Here is a 20,153-nt window from a genome sequence, read left to right on the forward strand (position 1 = left end):
TTTTGGCTTGACCACAGCTCTGCCCTCGGAAATCAAAGGATGACCACAGTGGGGGTCTGATGATCGATCCCAAGGCCTCAAAGACCACAAGATAGGGTAAAACACTTCGGGCAGCAGTCACCTTCCCCAGAAGGTGTGTGGCAAGGATGGCTAAAGCTAAATTCACTGCTTGCCTCAGTCCGGCGTCACAACACTCGCTTTCATCCATGGCACGTTTTCGCAAAGAACCTTTGACTTTTTCCCTCCGCCTGGGATTATTTTGTGAAGGAAAGGGAAGCAAACTGCTCTGTTTGAATGGAAACCAGATCAATCTGGAACTAAAGTTGGAATAAAAGTCCTTATTCTGGGACTTTCCTGGTGGTCCAGCGGCTAAGACTCTGTTCTCCTAATGCAGGGGGCTCCGGTTCCAGGGAAGCTATGGGCTTCCCTCATAGCTCAGTCAGTAAAGAATCTGCCTGCAGTGACTCGAGTTTAATTCCTTGGTGGGGAAGATCCCCTGGAGAAGGGAATGGCAACCCTCTCCAGTATTCTTGCCTGGAGAATCCCATGGACAGAGGAATCTGGCAGGCTACAGTCCATGGGGTCGAAAGAGTCGGACACGACTGAGTGACGCTCATTTCATTTCCAGTTCGATCCCTGGTCAGGGAACTTGATTCCACATGTGTCAACTAAGAGCCCCCACGCTGCAAGGAAAGGTCCTGTGAGCCACAACCAACACTCAGTGCAGCCAAATCAATAAACAAAAATATTTTTTAGAAATCTCTCTTCTTCTCACGTCTGTTTTCACACTGTGCAGGTCAAACTGCTCAGGATGAAGAGGAGTCCATGTAAAACTTGACACCAAAACTTGAGTTCAGAAGTTTTACGGGGAAACCAAGGGGTTCACGCAGCAGGGTGGGGCAAGATGAACCTTTACGCTGTGCGCACGGCCTGGTTTGAAAAATGGGCTCGTGCACGCCTATGGGCAGAAGGGTTTGGGTTACTGCAATCACAGAGAAACATGGGAGGCAAATTAAAGTAACCAACAAAAAAGAAAGTCAAAGGAAAAGAAAACAAGCAGAAAAGGAAAATACTTTGAAGGCGCTTTTTCCATAGGAAAAAAATATTTTATTTTTTTAAGAACAAATTCAGTTTGAAACAGGTTTGGAACGTGACTTCATTGGCTGGGGGCTAACTGCAATGTGGAACTAAAGCAGATCAAAAAACCTATGACAGGCTATCAAAATAAAACAAAGAAAAGAAAAAATATTTATAACTCAAGCATAATACTGTGTTACTTACAAATTGGACAACGAAATTTTAAATAAATATTCATGGTACATAATTACGGCACAAATATGCAGCAATTTGGCAACCTTTTATACCATTTTTTTTTCCTCATTACAGTGCAAAGGGGAATGACACTGCTGTTTAACAAGCTGTAGCTAAATACATTGCAAAATTCAGATTTTATACAAAACATCTTGCTTAGACTTTATAAAAAACCAACATTGCTCTATGTACACAATCTGGGTAAGAAAAGCCATATCTGTCTCGTTTTTCATGTGTATTTTTATTAAAAAGGTGAATAAGGCTACTGTAACACCCCAAATCCATATACAGTAAAATCTGAACTTATTTACAGCATCTTCACTTAAACATTATGGTGCAAATTCCAAAGTCAGGTGACTAGGGATGAGAATACAAGGAAGGCATTTACAGTAACTTTCCAAAGCTGAACCAACTTCAGACAAAGGGACAGTTGGTAGATTGTCATATTCTGCACCACACACAAAACAGACGCACAGACTACTTGTCAACTGCTTGCAGGCAACTCTTCATCAACTCATCTGATTTTTTTCACAGTTTAGCACATACTCAAAATGTAGCCAACTGATGACGCACACCTTCAATTGCATTGAAACCAGACTGGTTCCCATTTCTCCCCTTCCTGCCCCTCTCCCCCATCCTAAAGGTCAATTTTTGATGGCTTACAAGAAAACCTTGTATGAATGCACGTACAGGAGAGGCCAGGGTGATGGAAAGAATTACATATGTACTGTGGCTGGTCACCATAGCAACCTTTCACAGAAATATGATATCGATATATATAATATATACTGGCGATATATATTATACATATATGTACACATGTATACCACACACCCACTCACACAAACACACACACGCACTTTGGACCAACATCATTTTCAGGTTCAGGAAGTAGAAAGAAGAATTTCTGTGACAACTCATTTTTGTAGGTATTCACTGGAGGTTTGAGAACCTTAAAATGCTGTTGCTTTTTTTTTTTTTTCCTCCCAATTCAGAAAGCAAAGTGTTACCATAGTAACGGGACTATGTTAAAGATGTCTATTTTGCATAGCACATAAAAAGTAGGTTTCCTGTTTACTCGCTTCTTTTCCCAGCAGGGAAGGGGCGAGGGGAGGGGGGAGAGAGGAAAGAAGGGGGTCAGGTTGAACTTTCAGCCGAAGCCCCCCGGACGTGACCCGGTGGATTCTAGCGAACACTTCAGCCCATGAGGCAAGGAAAACACAGCGCAGAAGCTAAAGGCCGGCACATCTTCTCATTGTTGAAAACACGTCGCAGTGAACACTGATTTCCTGGTATTTGGGGCTTGCACTTCCTAATCTATGGTGACGTGACATGCCTTCAGAGGACTTGGTTATTTTTGTGTTTGCTCCCATTATTGTTATTTTTGGAGTAATGTTGTTTTTCCCAGAAGTAGCAGTCCAATTAAAAAACAAAACAAAACACGGAGCGTTTGAGACCACTTAATCGCCACAAATGAGTTTCACATCTTCTGGTGTGGATTGTGTGCAATCGTAAAATACATATTAGTAAAACTCTTTCATTTTATATCCCTTGTGTTCTATATACCTATTATAAACACATCCTACCTTCCTTCTCCCCGCCGGACATCATCATTTGGCCCTCGGGACTCCTAGGGGGGTTGCCACGTGGGCCTCTCCCTGACACAGTACCGGGGACTGCAGACTCGATCAATACCCACCCCTCGCCCCGAGGCCAGGGCGGCACCACCATAAACCAAAGTGTCACGAGGCGCGATGAGGAGGTGGGGCGGGGCGGGGCGGGGGCGGTGGCAGGGGAGGGGCGATGAGGGGGCGGGGGGATCTGACCTTCCTTACGGATATGAAGATGCCTTAATAATTAATGTCAATGATGATGGAATTACAGCCCGTGTGACCTTTGGCTTTTTAAACTTCTAGGTCAGATTTGGCTCTCTGCTATTCTCCTAAAGGCTCTCCCTGTGTGAATAAAATGTGATTAGTATAGCAGCTGGGTCCGCTTTAAACAACATCCAAAGCAGACCGAAGACTTCCCTACAGCTTCACAGCTGTACGTCTATTGCCAGTACCAAGAAACTCCTGCCCGAATCACCCTTCTCTCCAAGCCTGGTCCTCTACCAACAATGCCTCTTTGTTCCACCCGGCTAGAGAGGGACTGTTGATTTCTTTTATTTTTCCTGTGCATTGCTATTTGATAAGAGTGAATTCCTTCAAATGCACCCTAATCTACGGTGTGTGTCGTTGCGTCTCCTGCTTGCCTCTTAAAAATCTTAGCAAAACCAAAGTGCTGTGCTCTCTAATTGGGGCTTTCCCTTCCCAAATCTTGTTTCAGAGGTGGCAGCACGGAACCGCCTTCGCAGACAGCCTATGAGTCTCCCCCACGCCCCCTTCTCACGAAACTCCTCGTTTTCCTGGGCTGACAGCCGAGCATCTGGCTGGAAGGCTCCTCTTTACCCGCAGACGCCATTCCTATCAACGTGTGGCCCCTTTCGCTGCGGCTGTTGTTGCAAAAGGATGGGGTAGGAGACGCCCAACGTTAATGTCCCGTGAGTGATGCGAGTGTGGCGTGGGGTGGGGGGGAATCTCGTGTGAAGGCCTGCAGAGCCCTGGATGACAGGGCATGTGCAACAGTGAGGACTAGAAGCCAGCGGTCTCCCGAGGCCTCACGCAGCCAGAGTCTGTGCGACAAGACAAGTCCGGGGTGCAGCTCAGGAGTAGGGGGTCGGGGGGCCACGCCCGAGGCGGAGGGCGGCCCCGCCAGGCCCGGCGACCCAGGGGCCTGGGATGCTCCCAGCTCTCGCTCCTTCCCACCAGCCGCTCGGTCTCCCGGCTCCTGCGGAGGCCCGCGGGCGCGCGCTCGTGGTACCCAGTGGTACCCGGAGGAGGAGAGGGGCGGGGCGCGCGCGCGCATCTTCTACGCGAGTCTTCCGACGGCCGGGGCACATCCTCCGTCACCGCGGCCGAAACGCTACAGACTAGTAAGCTGTCCGACTCTACGGGGCTCTTCCGAGAAGGGGTGTCCCCGCTCCCCGCTGCGCGTCAGTCCGTCGCAGACACAGGGGGTCTCGGACCCTCGGCGGGCGGCAGCGGGGACAGTAAGTTTCCTCCGGGAAGCGAAGGCACCGCCGAGGCTCAGACCTTGTAGTAAATGTTCGCCGGGCTCTGCGGGGGCATCTCCTGGACTATGTACACCGGGTGCCCGTAGTCCCCGCTGACCTTCTCGTAGTGGGGGCAGAAGACACTGTCCGCGGTCCTTAGCGGGATGATGATGTCGCTGGGCTCCGAGCCGTTGTTGTTGCCGCCGCGCTTGGGCGTGGCCAGTGTGCTCAGCGACAGCGTGGCCGTGTGCTGCGGCGAGTGCTTGCGGTGCCGCCGGCGGTACTTGAGCAGCAGCACCACCAGCGTGATGATGATGACGATGAAGATGATGCATCCTGAAGCTATCCCTGCGAATAAGGCCACTTCGGAACCGAGGATATTGCTCCCAGAATGTCCGGCGCTGCTACCGTCTGTGCTGGAACCTGTGGGGAGGGTGGGGGTGGGAAGAACAGTCAGAAGAGTCAGCGCTGTCCCAGGGGGCTCTGGAGCGCTGCTGGGGATGAGGGGAAGTGTGTCCAGGCGGTAAAACTCAGCGGGGGACCAAGCATTTCCCTGGCAGCTAGACTCTGGTAAAGCAACCACCTCATTTATTAGCCAAATGCAAGGGTAAATCAGAAAATCGGAATTGACCAACCACTACTATATATAAACTAGAAAACCAACAGGGACCTACTGTGGGCTTCCCTGGTGGCTCAGAAGGTAAAGAATCTGCCTGGAATGCAGGAGACCCAGGTTCCATCCCTGGATCCAGAAGATCCCTTGGAGAAGGAAATGGTAGCCCACTCCAGTGTTCTTCCTGAAGAATGCCTGGTGGGCTACAGTCCATGGGGCTGCAGAGCATCAGACACCACTGAGCAACTAACAATACAATACAATACTGTATCGCCGAGGGAACGATACTCAGTATTTTGTAGTAACTTATAAGGGAAAAGGATCTGGAAAAGAGCATATATGCTTACCTGGATCACTGTGCTATACACCTGAAACTAACAGGACATGGTAAATTTTGTTTAGTCACTAAGTCGTGAGTCTTTTCCGACCCCATGGACTGGAACCCACCAGGCTTCTCTGTCCACGGGATTTCCCAGGCAAGAATACTGGAATGAGTTGCCATTTCCTTCTCCAAGGGATTTTCCTGATCCAGGGCTTGAACCTGCATCTCCTGCATTGGCAGGCAGATTTTTTTTTTTTTTTTAACCAGGGAGCCACTACTGTACTTCAGTTAAAACAAACAAACAAAAAACAGCTAAATGCAAATGGCAGAAGCCAGCCCTGGGGGGAGACGGGACTCCAGGTGGGGCTTTGAAGCGGCTCCCCGACTGCTTCATTTCCCCTCCATACATCATCGTCCATCAGCTGCGAGAACGGGCTGTGACAGGCAGCCCTTGATCTTGCCCCACGTCTCAACCCAGGTCAGCCAGCCTGCAGCCACCAAAGGGCGCAGGAAAGGAAGTGGCCAGGCCTTCAGGTCAGCGTCTGCCGCTCAGGCGGCACCGCTCTTGGACCGCCTTCTGGCTCGGAAGGCTTCCTGGGAATCTCCAAACCCCCTGTCATTAAGGACAAGCCCCGCCTACCCGCAGAATGGCGGGAGCGCTTGCGAAGAGGGATGGGGCCTGGGAAAACGTTCAACCCGTAACTCGTTTGTATTACTTGATTTACACTTAAAATATATCTGGAAGGCAGTAGAAACTCTCACACGGAACAGACTGCCAACCCAAATGTTAAGCACTAAAAAACTGCCTGGCATCATTATATTATCCATTTATCAGTTTGTCATAAGAATTTGACACATCTTGTCATTGAAAGTTAGAAATAACAACTTCCCTCCTTGACGCTTGGAAAGAGATGGAATACTGCTACAGATGCTAAATTCGTGCGACTACCAACCAGGCGTTCAGATCTGACGTCTGCTCAGCGACCACCACATAACAAGTTCATTCCAGTGGTAACAAAACACATAGCTATTTGCTCAAAGACTGCTAAAAAAGCGAAGTTACACAACAGTTTTATCCAGTATTCTAAACTTTTGCCAGGACTCCCTTTAATATCTCATTTTACACTGAATTCGTGGAAAAAAAAATTTATGAAACCACCTGGAAAATGTAGCATTGTGCAATATTTTAAGGCGTTACCACCTTAAATGTAGAAGAGGATCCATCAGGCTCTCTGTGGATTAGATATAATTAGATGAGGCATTAGAGCCTTAATTATATATACATTAACACCGGCTTGAAGCTAGTGTTGCAACCAGCATGATAAAGTGTCAGCCAATGAAAATAACTTTGATCTGAAAGAGCAGTGCTAATAATTGGCACTTAGATTTGATGGATTCTGCTCTCTTGAAGCTAAGACTTTTGTGGGAGTGAATTATTTTATTCTGATTGGGTAATGGTGATGGACAGGGAGGCCTGGTGCGCTGCGATTCATGGGGTCGCAAAGAGTCGGACACGACTGAGCGACTGAACTGAACCGAGCGGGAAGATTACTGGCTTCAGGAAGTACAAGTTCACGTTCTGGGGCAGAAGCACCTGCACTCTGATAGTCCCCACTGTGTGCAACACGGTAAGTGTGGTACACAGTAACAGTGGTTACACACAGACTAGTCACACACAAGTCACACTGCTGTACCTGAATTTGGTTTGACAAAGGGACTTGTTGTTGAACTTCTTCCATTTGTACCAGCTTCGAATTCTGGCCTCCTCGTTGGATCATTATGCCTGGTTGACCCAGCGGAACTTGCATCTATATGGAAAACAGGCAGTTACTTACAGCACAGAGATCTGACGGGATCTACCTTTAGGAGCTAGATCTAAATCTCAAGAGGCACGAATAGCAATGAACGTAAGATTCTTTATGCAAAGTACAGTAAGATGCAAGAATATAATTTTCCTTTGAAAGCACAACAGTTCTACTAGTTATTTCAGAGGTTTAGCTAGTGAGGCCATCTGTGGAAACTACAGGGATTCTTGCATTTGGCAGGCAGAACATTGCAGATGACATTTTAATTTAACTGTGCGAGTTGACTGACTACTACCCCAATTTCTAATTAGAAGAATAATTCTCTCTGCACAAGAGGTCATCTCTGTGTGAAAAGGCTCAGTGAACACAAGTCTTCCGTAGTCAAGAGGCAGAAATGGGCAAAATGGCAGAAACTTTAGTTTGCATTCTGGGTATTTTAATTGTGAACCAAAGGGGGTGTTTTGCCTTGAAGAAGGAAAAATCTATCTGCAGATACAGACATGGCCATAGACACTGAACATGGCTGACCTCAACTTTTAGAAGTGTCTCCAGTAAAAAGAAATGGGCTGCATCAACTTAAGGAAGTCGGTCAGTGGCTCGAGGTGCACAGAAAGGTTTGCTTTGGAAACTAAGCTGAAGAGTGAGAGGAGGCGCGTGTGCGCAGCCCTGGGGGCAGCCATACTAGCTGGGGGCCCAACCAGATCAGAGGCTCCGTGAATCAGCAGACGGTTTTTTACCTTGTCCAACTTTCATGAGGATCTTCATGGCTCTTGTCTGGCACACCCCTCCCTCCTGGTTATCCAGGCCCTCCAAAGACCCATTTGATGTAGCTGATCAAAAATAAAATGGACAAAACAAAAAAATAAAGAAAAAATCAGGAAATCAATAAGCCAAGTTTACATGAACATGAAATGTCTGAAAACAATTCGGAAAATAAGAATTCACTCTTAGTCACAGGTTTGCTGAAAGTATGGGATGCTGAAAGGCAAAACGAAAAAATACGGAAACAAAGAGCGATGGATGTCGTCCACACTGCCGCATGTATGACCTCTGGTTTCCAATGGACTTAAGCGCTTTCTCCTCCCTTTATAATCAACGGATTTCGTCTGAGTCTGTAGATAAAAGGAACGGCATCTTCCAAAAGCTGACTATTTTGGAGTTCAGCCTCCAAAGAGCAGTACAGTAAATACGGTAATTTCAAAATGTGGTAATCATCACCCAGCACCTGCTTCCTCTACTACTGATTTCCTGCCTCAAGAACAATTACCTTGATGCTCCCTGATTGTCAAGCGTCCAAGTTCTATAAACACTCAGAGAGGAGACTCCCACGCCCCTTTTTCTTTCCCCAGCCTTTCTGGAGCTTAAGAGGTTGTACTAGAATTCACGTCTTCCAGCTCTGGAGTTTTCCTCCTCCATCATTTTGTACTCGTCTCGAATGAATGGATGCGCTATTACCACCACCATCGACCTTGGTCAGACTCATCAACCAGACTCCCTGGCACAGAACTCTGGGTGGACAGAGCGACATGCCCACTCACAGACACGTGCCCACTGCTCTGTGAGTCGCCCGGGGCAGCTTGGGACGTAAGGCAAGGACTTGGTCCAGGTCCACCAGCTCGGTTACCTTTCCACCTTGAGGAGGAGGGGGAAGGCAGGATGTTTAACCACTCTCAGTGTCTTTTTTTTTCCCCAGCAGTCCATGCCCTACTCTATTTGAAGACAAAGGTCTATCTCTTTAGGACAGTGAGTTCTCTGAAGAGCATTGTAACTAAAGCCGCAAAAAGACAGGCTGCTAGCTAACTTGCTGAGGGACAGGATTTAAATTACAGGTCAAGTTCCAGATGAGAAAAGGAGGTGGACGTTTAGACATTTCTATTCCTCCACAGTTCAAGGGGCAGGGAACATAAGTGTTTCACATCCAATTCTGCCGTATAAATCTTTCTCTATTATTTTTTTTTCTCTCCCCCACCCCGCCCCCCCGCCTTTTTGGTCATGCTGTGTGGCATTCTGGATCTTAGTTCCCTGACCAAGGATTGAACCTGTGGCCCCTACGGCAAGCCGGATCCCTAACCACTGGACCCTCATGGTAGTCTCCCTTCTCTAATTACCAAAGTCGTGCCTACTAACTCTATACTTTTAAAAGCACTGAAAAGGGGACAGACTTTCTGATAAAAATACATCCAAAGACATTCTGTTAATGGGCTGTTTGTTTCCCAAACGGCAGGGCAGCAGACAAATCTGGATAGGTGTGCATGGAAATATGTATGCTGTGGATAATTACCTGAGCTGGAAAACAAGGCCTGAGTTGACTCGTTTTTGTGTTCTCAAGTTACTGACTTTACTTTCACTGTTTTCCTTAACAACAATGGCTGCCTCTTGTGTGTATAAATATCTCTTTGCTTATCTGAGTGCTTCCTTCAAGTCCAAGCTTACAATCATATCTTAGTCTTCTGTTCTTGCTGATACTGAGTTTCTCCTGGGAAACTGGACAAAAATTGCCATCATAATTTTTTTTTTTTAAGAGTAAAAAGTAGATAGTACCCTCTTATAGATGTCTGAGAAAATGTTTGGCAGATAAGTTAGAATAAATACCTAAGAAGCTTGCATGCTTTGGGGACTCTAAAAAAATTTTATTTTTTTCTTTCCATTTTCTGTCTTATTTCCCTTTTGTTTTTTCCAAACCTGGGCTTAAGTTTCAAAGTATCTTTTCCTCCCACAGGCCTAGAAGAGTATGGTTAAGTGTGAGCAGGCACTCTTTCTGAACAATATCAGAGCAGTACTATAATTGTCACTTGAGTTTTCTCAAAATTTAGGATATGTTTTTATACAGAAAAAATGGTGAAAAGCTGATGTCTTTATCTGGCTGACAGTCTCAAAGGTTTAGTTACTTAACTGAAGTGGAATTCCCATCTTTTCTAATTTATACACACATAAATGCACCCCAATGCAAAGTTCAATGACTAAGTGTTTCTTGCTAAAACTTTAACATTGAGCTGACGAATGATACAAATAAGATTTGAAGGTTGATACACAGAAGAATAAAAAACCAACCAGGTAAGGGGAAGGAATATAGATTTATTTATTTTAACCTTGATGTAAAAAGATCAAAGATTCAGGTCTAAAAGTAAAAAATAAAGAAATACAAGAAAGGATAGCCAAGTCACAGCAGAGAACAGTCACTGGTGAATGACATTCAGAACTGCATCTGCAGAGGCAGAAACTACAGCCGACTTCCACTTTGTCAGTTTGGAAGCAGGAGGGGTGCCCGTAATTCGAGTGACTTTCCTTTTGATTTTAATTTATAGGTCAGTGCCTTTCCTGTGCCGTGGGAGAAGACCGCTTTGCATCTCCAACTGTGGACGTTTTTTCATTCCTTGGGGAAGGGAAAAAAGCAACCCTCAAGCGCTGGAGAGTCCCAGAAGGAAACCTGAAGATGCAGCTCTGGCTGAGCTCTTGAGGCCGAGGCCACTGCTGGGGTGGGGGCTGGGATGAGGGTGGAGGGGGCCCAGGAGCAGCAGGCTGTGACTGCGGAAGGGCCTTCTCTCCACTCTAGGCTCTGCATCCCTTCCCTCTAAGTCCACTTGGAAATCGCAAAGTTACTAGTGAGCCCGGATAGCTCAGTCGGAAATCGCAAAGTTACTAGAAGATACTGAAAATTTCATTCCTAATGTTTGTTTTAGCATCCCAATACTTGGGTGTTCAAAAGGGTGCGAAGTGGGGGGTGGGTGGGATGAATTAGGAGACCGGAATTGATACATATACCCTGTTGCTTATTTTTAACTTTTCATTTTGTATCGGAGTATAGCCGATTAACAATGTTGTGGTAGCTTCAGGTGAAGTGCGAAGGGACTCAGCCTTACAGGTATCCATTCTCCCCAAATTCACCTCCCATCCAGGCTGCCGCGCGCGTAACACTGAGCAGCGCTCCCTGAGCTGTACATATACGCTACTGACACTCCACTGTACAGCCCAGGGGACTCTATACTCAAAGCTCTGTGGTGACCTAGATGGGAAGGAAATCCAAACAAGAGGGGACATATGTGTATGTATCGCTGATTTACTTTGCTGTACGGTAGAAACTAACACAACATTGTAAAGCAACTGTACTCCAATAAAAACTTAAAAAAATAAATAGAAGGGGCTAAACTTTAAAATACAGTTAAGAGGGCCTGGCAGTCCAGTGGTTAGGACTTGGCATTCTCCTTGATGAGGCCCCGAGTTCAATCCCTGGTCAGTGAACTAAGATCCCACAAACCATGCAGCTCGGTCAAAAAAAAAAAAAAAAAAAATACAGTTATATGTTCCACCACGAAAGGATTTTTGCCCTGAGTTAGGAAAGATGTAAGCTGTCTGGGAAAAAACCCCGTTTTAAGATGTGAGTACCAGTGGAAACTTCAGAAGGTAAACTTCACAGCAAGTTCAGTTATAAAATAACTCAAGAGTAACTTCAACTTATTTTATATTTAATCTCACAGTAAAAACTAATGTCTGTCTTCCTCACGACCTTCTTATCGAGGAATGTAGGGCTTCTGGTCCTAATCTAGAGGTGTCCCCTGCCCTCCCTCCACCCCCACCTTGAGAAACGGCACAGCTGAAAGTCTTCTGACCTGATGACACCTTATTATTGGCCATGAACTCTGAAATAAAGCCTCAAGATTAATACTCTGATTTCTGCTGCAACAGCTAGTCACCAACAAGCTTTAAAAAGCTTAGTGGCTGACTTTGAAATACAACAAGAAAGTGCTAATATTTGGGAGTAAAATCTACTTCTACTTCCGGAGACAGTTTTGCAATTATTCTTACTGTTGATTTGAATGTATTGGAAATTGTTAACTGGGAGAAGGTAAAAATAAATTGCGAACCTCATTCTACTTAATTTTTCTTTGCATCTCTCAATCAGCAGCATCTAATGCCACCACAATCATAGTATGACTGTACTAAATGGATGAAATTGCACTTAATCATTTACAGAGAAAAAATAACATTGTTATATCTAAGCTTTTAGTGCCCAGACTTTTTCCCCCCTTGACTCAGAGAAAAACTAGATTTTATCAAATCAAAAATTATCAGAAGAGTATCTCTATCTAGTTAGAAAGGAAGGTTCATAAAGATACATGGGCATTTTATAGCCTGCTTTTAAAAGCTTTTGCTTCTGGGATCTAATTGCACTGAGCAAGTGTATTGAAATCTCTAGCTTGTTCCCCCAGGGCCTGATTTTAAGTGGGTGGAGATCACGGCTCAGCGGAGGAGGGGGGGAAATACCCTGAGTTCATATTGCCTAAAAGTTCTCTTCACGTTTGAAAACTGCTCCGCAAACATCTGTACCTGCCCGTGTATTTGTACGTGGACTTAACTGCAGTTTCTCCCTAGCTGCAGGCAGGCAATGTGCTGGTGATCTGAGTAAGAGAGGAGAACCAGTGGGCAAGGCATACTGCATTTCTGGCTGTGTTTTTGGACTGTGCCCACGGAGAGGAAGTCCTATCACATTCTAATGTGTCTTCACTTGGTGGTTATGGCTCTGCACCCGGGGGAGGGTGAGCTGGAGTCCTGGGTCTCGGCTGTTTTTATTTCAGTCTTCCACCTCGGTAAGTGGATGGAGCATTAACTGCTGGCTGAGTGCCGACGTACACTTGGGTCCATCCCATGCACAGAGAGGTCAGCACCAAGAAATTCTATAGAGTGGGCACCTCCCGACGAAGCACATCTGTCATTCTTAAGTTATGATGGAAAGAGTGAAACATCGAGATATCCTATGCAGGGCATTTCATACTATTTTATTTATTTATTTTCATGCCCACACCTCTCAGCTTGTGGGATCTTAGTTCCTTGACCAGGGATCAAACCTTCGCCCCTGCATTGGAGGCACAAAGTCTTAGCCACTGAACCGCCAGGGAAGTCCCTAGACCATTTTAAAATGTAGCTTACTGGGATGGGGCTGGGATGGAGTCGGGGGGAGGAGGGGGTTGATGGACATCCCCAAAGCAAATCCTTTTCTCATCAGAGAGATGCACCAAAGAGAGACAGATAATAAGCATACAGGGTCAGGAAATCAGAGTTCAGTTTTCTAGTAAGAATAAAAACTCTGTGTCCATATAAAACTGCACAAGACATAATTTGCTCTTATTTGGTTATGAAACAAAGAGCATTTTGTGAAAATCCTCTATCAACATCAGCTTCCTGGCACTGTCCGAGTCCGCCGTGTCATCTGATGCTGGCCATGCTAAGTGTGGTTTCTTCGAGCAGCCCTTATACACACGGGTCTCCTGAAACTCAGCTCAAGAACTGGAAGGACTTGAAGCCTATTACCCAGCACACTGAGGAACTAAAAGAAGCAAAACCAAGTGAGAAACTTGGAAAGTAAAGCGATGTCACTAAAATGCATGTGGCATGTGGATGGGGTTACTGTTTCCTTCCAGAGGGTTGCTATATAAGTTGAAAACCAGAAGCCTGAGAAAAATGGAATTACTTAATACGAACATACAACCCAGGGAGCTAAGATCTACCTATTTCGCACCCTGACATGAATTCATATTCAAAACATACCATGCATATTCAAAACATATATTAAAGACACAGGGATTCAGTTTCTAGCACTCAGTGTAGTTTAATGCCCTGGGTATTATAGTTATCCTCTAATATGCCAACTTCGAAGAAAAGTTCTAAACATGGAAATGCTAACAATCACTAAATGCCAAAAGGAACTTGCCCTTTGCTTTAATTAATAAAAACTTTTGAAACAAAAACATCTGTATAATGTGTCAAAAGGAGGATGAAAAAAAATCACTTCTAACTTCTTCTTTTTTATATGCTTTCCTCTGTGGTTTTATAGTTAAAGAAGTGGCAAATACACCACCATGGTTTTCCAAGGTCCTCACTATTTTTGCTTGGTGCAGTATCAAAAAAAGTTCAGCATTAATTCAAATCCCAGAATGCCTGATCTTAGAACTAAAGATTTATAGATACTTCTAAAAGTCTGGATTTGAAGGAAGAAAAATACAAAGGAAGACACAGGATGTGTGCATTTTTCACCCAAGGAAACATTGTTTCAGTTATGATGGGAAGAGTCACTTGAACTTAACCCCACATCATTCTGGCTGTGTTTTGACATTTTAAAGCAGTAAATCAGGCATTTGGAGGTAATAACTGGCTTAGCCCCAGTGACTTCTATACAACACATTTAGTTAGTTTCTCCACTAGACAGAATGATTTGGAAAAATGAATTAAAAACCAAAGTCACAATTTAGCCCCTCCTCCCATATTAAACTACAAGTAAAGATACAAGTAAAGATACCTACTTCTCACGTAGCACTAGTGGTGAAGAACCTCCTGGCAATGCAGGAGACATGAGACGTGGGTTTGATCCCTGGGTCAGGAAGATCCCTTGGAGAAGGAAATGGCAACCCACTCCAGTATTCTTGCCTGGGAAATCCCATGGACAGAGGAACCTAGCGGGCTACAGTCCATGGGGTCTCAAAGAGTCGGACACGACTGAAGCAACTTAGCATGCATGTAGCAACAGAGATATGGGTATCCAGTATAAATGAATGCTCTTTAATAAAATGATATAATTTTATTTTCCCAATTTTAAATGTTCACCATGAACAGTGATAGGATATTCTACTGACAACTCAGTAATGAGAGTTTTGAAAAATGTTTAACAACCTTGAAACAGTTTAGTCAACTGCTTCTGCTTGTGTGTTCACTAGAAGATTGTATGACGTATTACTTTTCCAATATTACTCTTTTGGGAAAGAGGGACAATGCAAAGATACCACTTAGAACTGAGTCTGCAGGCGCCAACATATGTTATTATTTCTCCTACTTCATAGGAGACTTGGATGTTGAGAGAATTCAGCCAATCGAGAGAACCGTAATAATCAAAAATAATAAATACGACCCTCAGAGCATAAGCGATTTCATCACAGCTTACTCATAAAACCCCTTCACCATGAGGAAGTATATACAAAGTCCAAGGTGGGGACAATCACTGAAGATGCTAAAAGCCGAAGTCACCTTTGGTGAGACAGCCCTGAACAGTCGCTGACTACACATAAAACCAGAGCAGAAAAAATGGGAAAAGGAGAAGAAGTGAATGTGTGTGTGTAAGTGTGGGCACACATCGCAGGTAGATGTCGATGACAGAAATACCTCCCAGGCTCAACAGCTGCTCTGACATTTCGCTGAGAAAGATCAAACAGTCCTGGAAATAAATCACCGGTCCCCTCTTTTTACAAGAGGCAGGCTTAAACACATGGGGTCCTTTATGAGTGGCTTACTTTATTTTCCTCAAAATATGGCTTGCAACACCTTGATTTGTTGATTTTTCATAAATTCTGTTGTGGGAAAACATTCCTTTCAGAGTCTAAAATTTTATTGCTACAAGTGATAATGATGTATGCGGGTAGGATCTCTCTCACTAGGCAAAACAAAAATTTCAACAAGATTTTTTAAAAAGTAGAAAAAGCTTTGCATCAAGTGTGCTTTAAGAGAGTGTCACAATGATTTAGAATTGAGAGAATGTGATCATTAACAGTAAAAGAACCTTCCACACACGACTGTCAACCTTAATATGGGCCAAAATCTACTTCAAAAGAGGAATGACATTTTAAAAATAGGGTGCCAACTGCCTGGTGGCCTAGTGGCTAGTTAGGATTGCAGATTTTCATTGTGACGGCTGTGGTTCAGAAAAAATTAGGGGGCCAGATGATCACGTCGATAGAATGACCAAACTCACATTAAAAAAAGAATGAGGTCAGAGTTCTAAAGATAAAACATAATGCCCTATTGTCTATATTAGCTTTACTTTGGCATTCTGATTTTTTTTTTTTTAATAAAAATGAGATTTCCAAGTCAAGAGAGAGTGATAACATCTAATAAAAACATTTTGGCCACGAAGAAGCATGTGTTTGGGCAAATTATTTCCAGCACACAATTTCTAGCCCACTCCTGAGTGTTTAACGGTCTTCATCATTAAAATATCTTTGTGGAGATGTGGAAACCTCTAGATAGTGAAGGGTCAGAGTAAAAAGTTCATGGTGGGGCGGGCACAGCCCACAAGCCTCCTGCTCGTCCCTAATCACAGGCAATGATATTAATGACCCAGTAATTGGGAGACCGCGGCACTGAAGTGGAAAACTTCCATCTGAGGCAGAGTTCATCTCTGGGTGGTAGGGCTTCACCAGAGACTGAATTAATGCTTGCTGACAGTTTAGAACATAACACTGCAGATGAGAAAATGCATGATAGCTCAGACGGACATGATGTTATTTGCTTTGACCGCCTAGAGACCAGCAGGAACCCTGATAAAGTGCTCTGTCTGAATCTGCCCTACACGTGAACCTAATTCCATTCAGGGGACACGTCCTAGACTCCAAGAAGCCACATTTTCCACATGTTTGCGTCAATAAAAGAACACCTGCAGCTCCTGGTTTAACATCAGGAATGATGAAACTGGGTTACTCCACCAAGGCAAAAAGCCGTTTGCAAAGTGGGACGGTCTTTAACGACACACAGCCTGGCTCCTCTGAGAAGAGATCAACTGCGCTCCTGCCAGAGGTTCTGCCTGCCCACCCACCCATCCAGCCCTCCCTCCCTCCACCCACCCATCCAGCCCTCCCTCCCTCCATCCACCGATCCACCCCTCCCCCCATCCACCCATCCATCCAGCCATTCCTCCATCCACCCATCCATTCCTCCACCCCTCCGTCCCTCCTCCATCCATCCATCCCTTGCTCCATCCACCCATCTACCCATCCTTCCATCCATTCCTCCATCCCTCTCTCCATCCATCCCTCCATCCACACAAACTGTACGCTTGTACTTGGCTAAGAAAATCTGAAGTCTCTTATTACCTCTTTTGTACACTTGAGAGATTTTTCATTATTTTTAATCTTACTATTAGCCACTTCTCACTGACAGGCAAAGCACACTGAACCCTTGAACATGAGGGTTAGAGGCCCCAACCCCCAAGCAGTCGGGAATCTGAGTCTAGTTTACGGTGGGCTCTCCACACCCGTGCTTCTTCCATATCCTCGAATTCAACCAACAGCAGTTCCTAAGGCGCTGAAATAGTTACTACAGAAAAAATCTGCACGGAAGTGGATCCAACCAGTTCAGTCCGTGCCGTTTAAGGGTCAACTGTACTTGATAAAACACAAAGCTCCGTCTTGCTGGAGAAGTGGAATTGACTGACAGTAGCTCTAAAGAGAGAAATGAAAATTCAGAAGATCTGATAAATTGCCACTACAACCACTGTTAACCAATGGCCCTTTCTACTTTCCTACTGCTCTATAGCATTTTCGCAGGGCAATTTCAGGGCATATGACTGAAGTTAGCCATCACTGTGATCACGCTTAGTCGCTCAGCTGTGTATGACTCTTAAGGATTTCATGGACTATAGCCGCCAGGCTCCTCTGTCCATGGGGATTCTCCAGGCGAAAATAGGGAGTGGGTAGCCATTCCCTTCTCCAAGGATCTTCCCAACGCAGGGATGGAACCCGGGTCTCCTGCACTGCAGGCAGATTCTTTACCATCGGAGCCACCAGGGAAGCCTGAGGGTACTTATACATTTACACAACACAGGCCAGCACCTCTGGTCCAACACGTCTGATCCAAGCAGAGGTTCCTGGGTATCCGTGGTGAGCACCCATGCTTGGGGGCCTGGGTATCCATGCCTGCTACTGCCATGCATGCACTCTGTATGAATATATGCTGTCTCTGCTGCCACCATGTATGTGACATGTGTGTCCCAGTATGTAGGGCGCTCTGGCTGTAGACTGTCTTTCCTCTCCATCTGTACACAGGTATGTGCCTGACAACCCCAAGGAGCACCGGCAGCATCTAATGATGCTGGGCTAAGGGTCTGAAAACCTTGGTCTCAGTTTTGCCCCTGACACCCCATGCCCGTGTGAACTGTACTAACCTACTCACACATCCTAAGTTTCTGTTTTCTCACGGTGATAAAAATTCCTCTGTCACCTGTGTTTTGAGACTGCACAGTGACACAGAGGATGTGAGGCCATAACACTTTCTTGTAAGTGATCAAACACCCAGAGCCTGAGGTTTCAATCTGTCAGGAACACACCCAGGACTCTTAAGAATGATATAAATAAGTTCTTGCCAAGTAATCTTTTCATGTCTGTCTAATGCTTCCTGGCTATTTCTTGAAGTACTTTATTTTGCTTTAAATTTTGATTTTCATGATAAATATTTAAAGGCTATTAAGAAAGAAACGCGTCCTCATGCTTCCACAAAGTCTCCAGGACTGTTCAATTATTTACAAGTCTAAGTAAACTTTGCAAAAGCTATAAATACAGGTGCTAGGGAAATTAAGGTTTAATTTATGAAACAGTAATGGCAGTTTTATTCTGAGCAATTCCTAAATAATTTTTTTTTCCAAGGAATTGCCTTCACGCCTCATGTACTCTTATTTCACATGAGAGGCTTTTAGTCTCTCCCCATTGCTTTAAGGACCAGAGTCATCTTGTCCGTTCATAGGTTATTCTGGGAAAAAGGAATGGTGCTCAGAGGACAATCTCTGTCTAGCTTTAAATAAGATAAGCTGTCACTACCGCCTAGGTGACGCCATTGAACATGAACAGAGTCTCAACCTACAATAGCCTAATCCTCCTAAACCCCAAGAGATACGGGATAAATACCCCAGTGGCCATGATTCCAGCAGACCTGCAAACCAGGCATTTCCCAGCACAAGCTCCAGTGGAGCAGAAGTTAAGATTTTATTCCTGAAATTACAAAGAATTTAAGCTTTATTCATATTAAATTGAACAAGGAGTCTTACTGATGTACTCCACAAGAGCGCTTCCAACACGGTCATAAAAGGATTTTATGTTACGCTAAAAATAACAGAAATGATGCTTCTCATGGTCAGACCAGTGAAAGGAAGTATGGTCTCAGTTCATCTCAGTGACGAGGCAACCGAGACGCCTACATTTTCTCTAGAAGAACATGGATACCACGTTGGGATGCTGTGGAAATGACCAATAAAAACACAGCATCTCCTTTGTGTAACAGGGAATAGAGAAACGGACCTGGCAAGGCTGGTGAGATGCTAAGTGGGAGATGATTATACGTGTAGAAGACTCCGCCCAGTCTGTCTCTTTTGGGTCTTACAGAGGATCTGCTAACAAGCTTGGGCAATTCCTCCAACAAAAAGATCCATAAATGCATGTTTCTCAGTAAGGAAAGCCCAAGGACAAAAGAACTTTTATAACACTCCAAGAAGACAAAAAAAAAAAAAAAAAAAGGGAAGGTCTTATAATTAAGTTATGCAGCATTACTGAAACTTGTAAATTCTCCGGAGTTTCATTTTGGGGATGGTATTTCAAACAAATGACACTTTTGGAGCGCATCCTCCCTGCCTGCCAGCTCGCAGGAGCGCACAGGCTTGCCTTTAACCTCCTGCCTCTTGCATCCCTCCACCCTCTGCCTCTCTCCAAAGAGACCCCCAGCTGTGCTTACTCAGGGCACCATGGTAAGCACTTCACATACAGCGCCCCACTTCAAGGCACATCATCCTCAGCTGACAGACAGGGGCCTGAGGCAGGGACTGGTTCAGTTCCTTGTTGAAGGGCATTCGAGAACCCAGCTATGCCTGACTCCAAGCTCCCAACTGGGTTTTCCCAGGGGGCTCAGTGGTCAAAAACCCGCCTGCCAAGGCAGGAGATGCAGGTTCAATCCCTGGATCAGGAGGATCCCCCAGGAGAAGGAAATGGAAACCCGCTCCAGTATCCTTGTCTGGAGAATCCCATAGACAGAGGAGCCTGGAGGACTACAGTCCACGAGGCTGCAAAGAGTCGATGAGCATTCCACGATGCAGCCAATCAGTTCAGTTCAGTCGCTCAGTCGTGTCCAACTCTTTGCGACCCCATGGACTGCCGCACGCCAGTCTATGAAGCCAGCAGTTCTAAGTTAAAAATAAAAATGCATTTAATTCTTGAGTTTATACGCAAGGCAATTCTATGCCAGGTATCAGACCTAAATCCCTGCCCC

At 45.1% G+C, this 20,153-nt stretch overlaps 1 protein-coding gene across 1 annotated transcript in view; it reads right to left on the reverse strand.

The window, feature by feature from the left end:
* Positions 1-1,084: 1,084 nt before the first annotated feature.
* Positions 1,085-20,153, reverse strand: part of EFNB2 (ephrin B2) — a 49,664-nt gene continuing 30,595 nt past the window's right edge. The window contains exons 3-5 of the mRNA XM_069602444.1: positions 7,883-7,975; positions 7,035-7,148; positions 1,085-4,828 (exon numbers count right to left, since the gene is read on the reverse strand). Coding sequence (XP_069458545.1) covers positions 4,440-4,828; positions 7,035-7,148; positions 7,883-7,975 — 596 coding nt within the window. The 3' untranslated portion in view covers positions 1,085-4,439. The remainder of the gene's footprint in view (positions 4,829-7,034; positions 7,149-7,882; positions 7,976-20,153) is intronic.

This window comes from Ovis canadensis, chromosome 10 (assembly GCF_042477335.2).
Source record: "Ovis canadensis isolate MfBH-ARS-UI-01 breed Bighorn chromosome 10, ARS-UI_OviCan_v2, whole genome shotgun sequence".
Taxonomy (NCBI): Eukaryota; Metazoa; Chordata; class Mammalia; order Artiodactyla; family Bovidae; genus Ovis; species Ovis canadensis.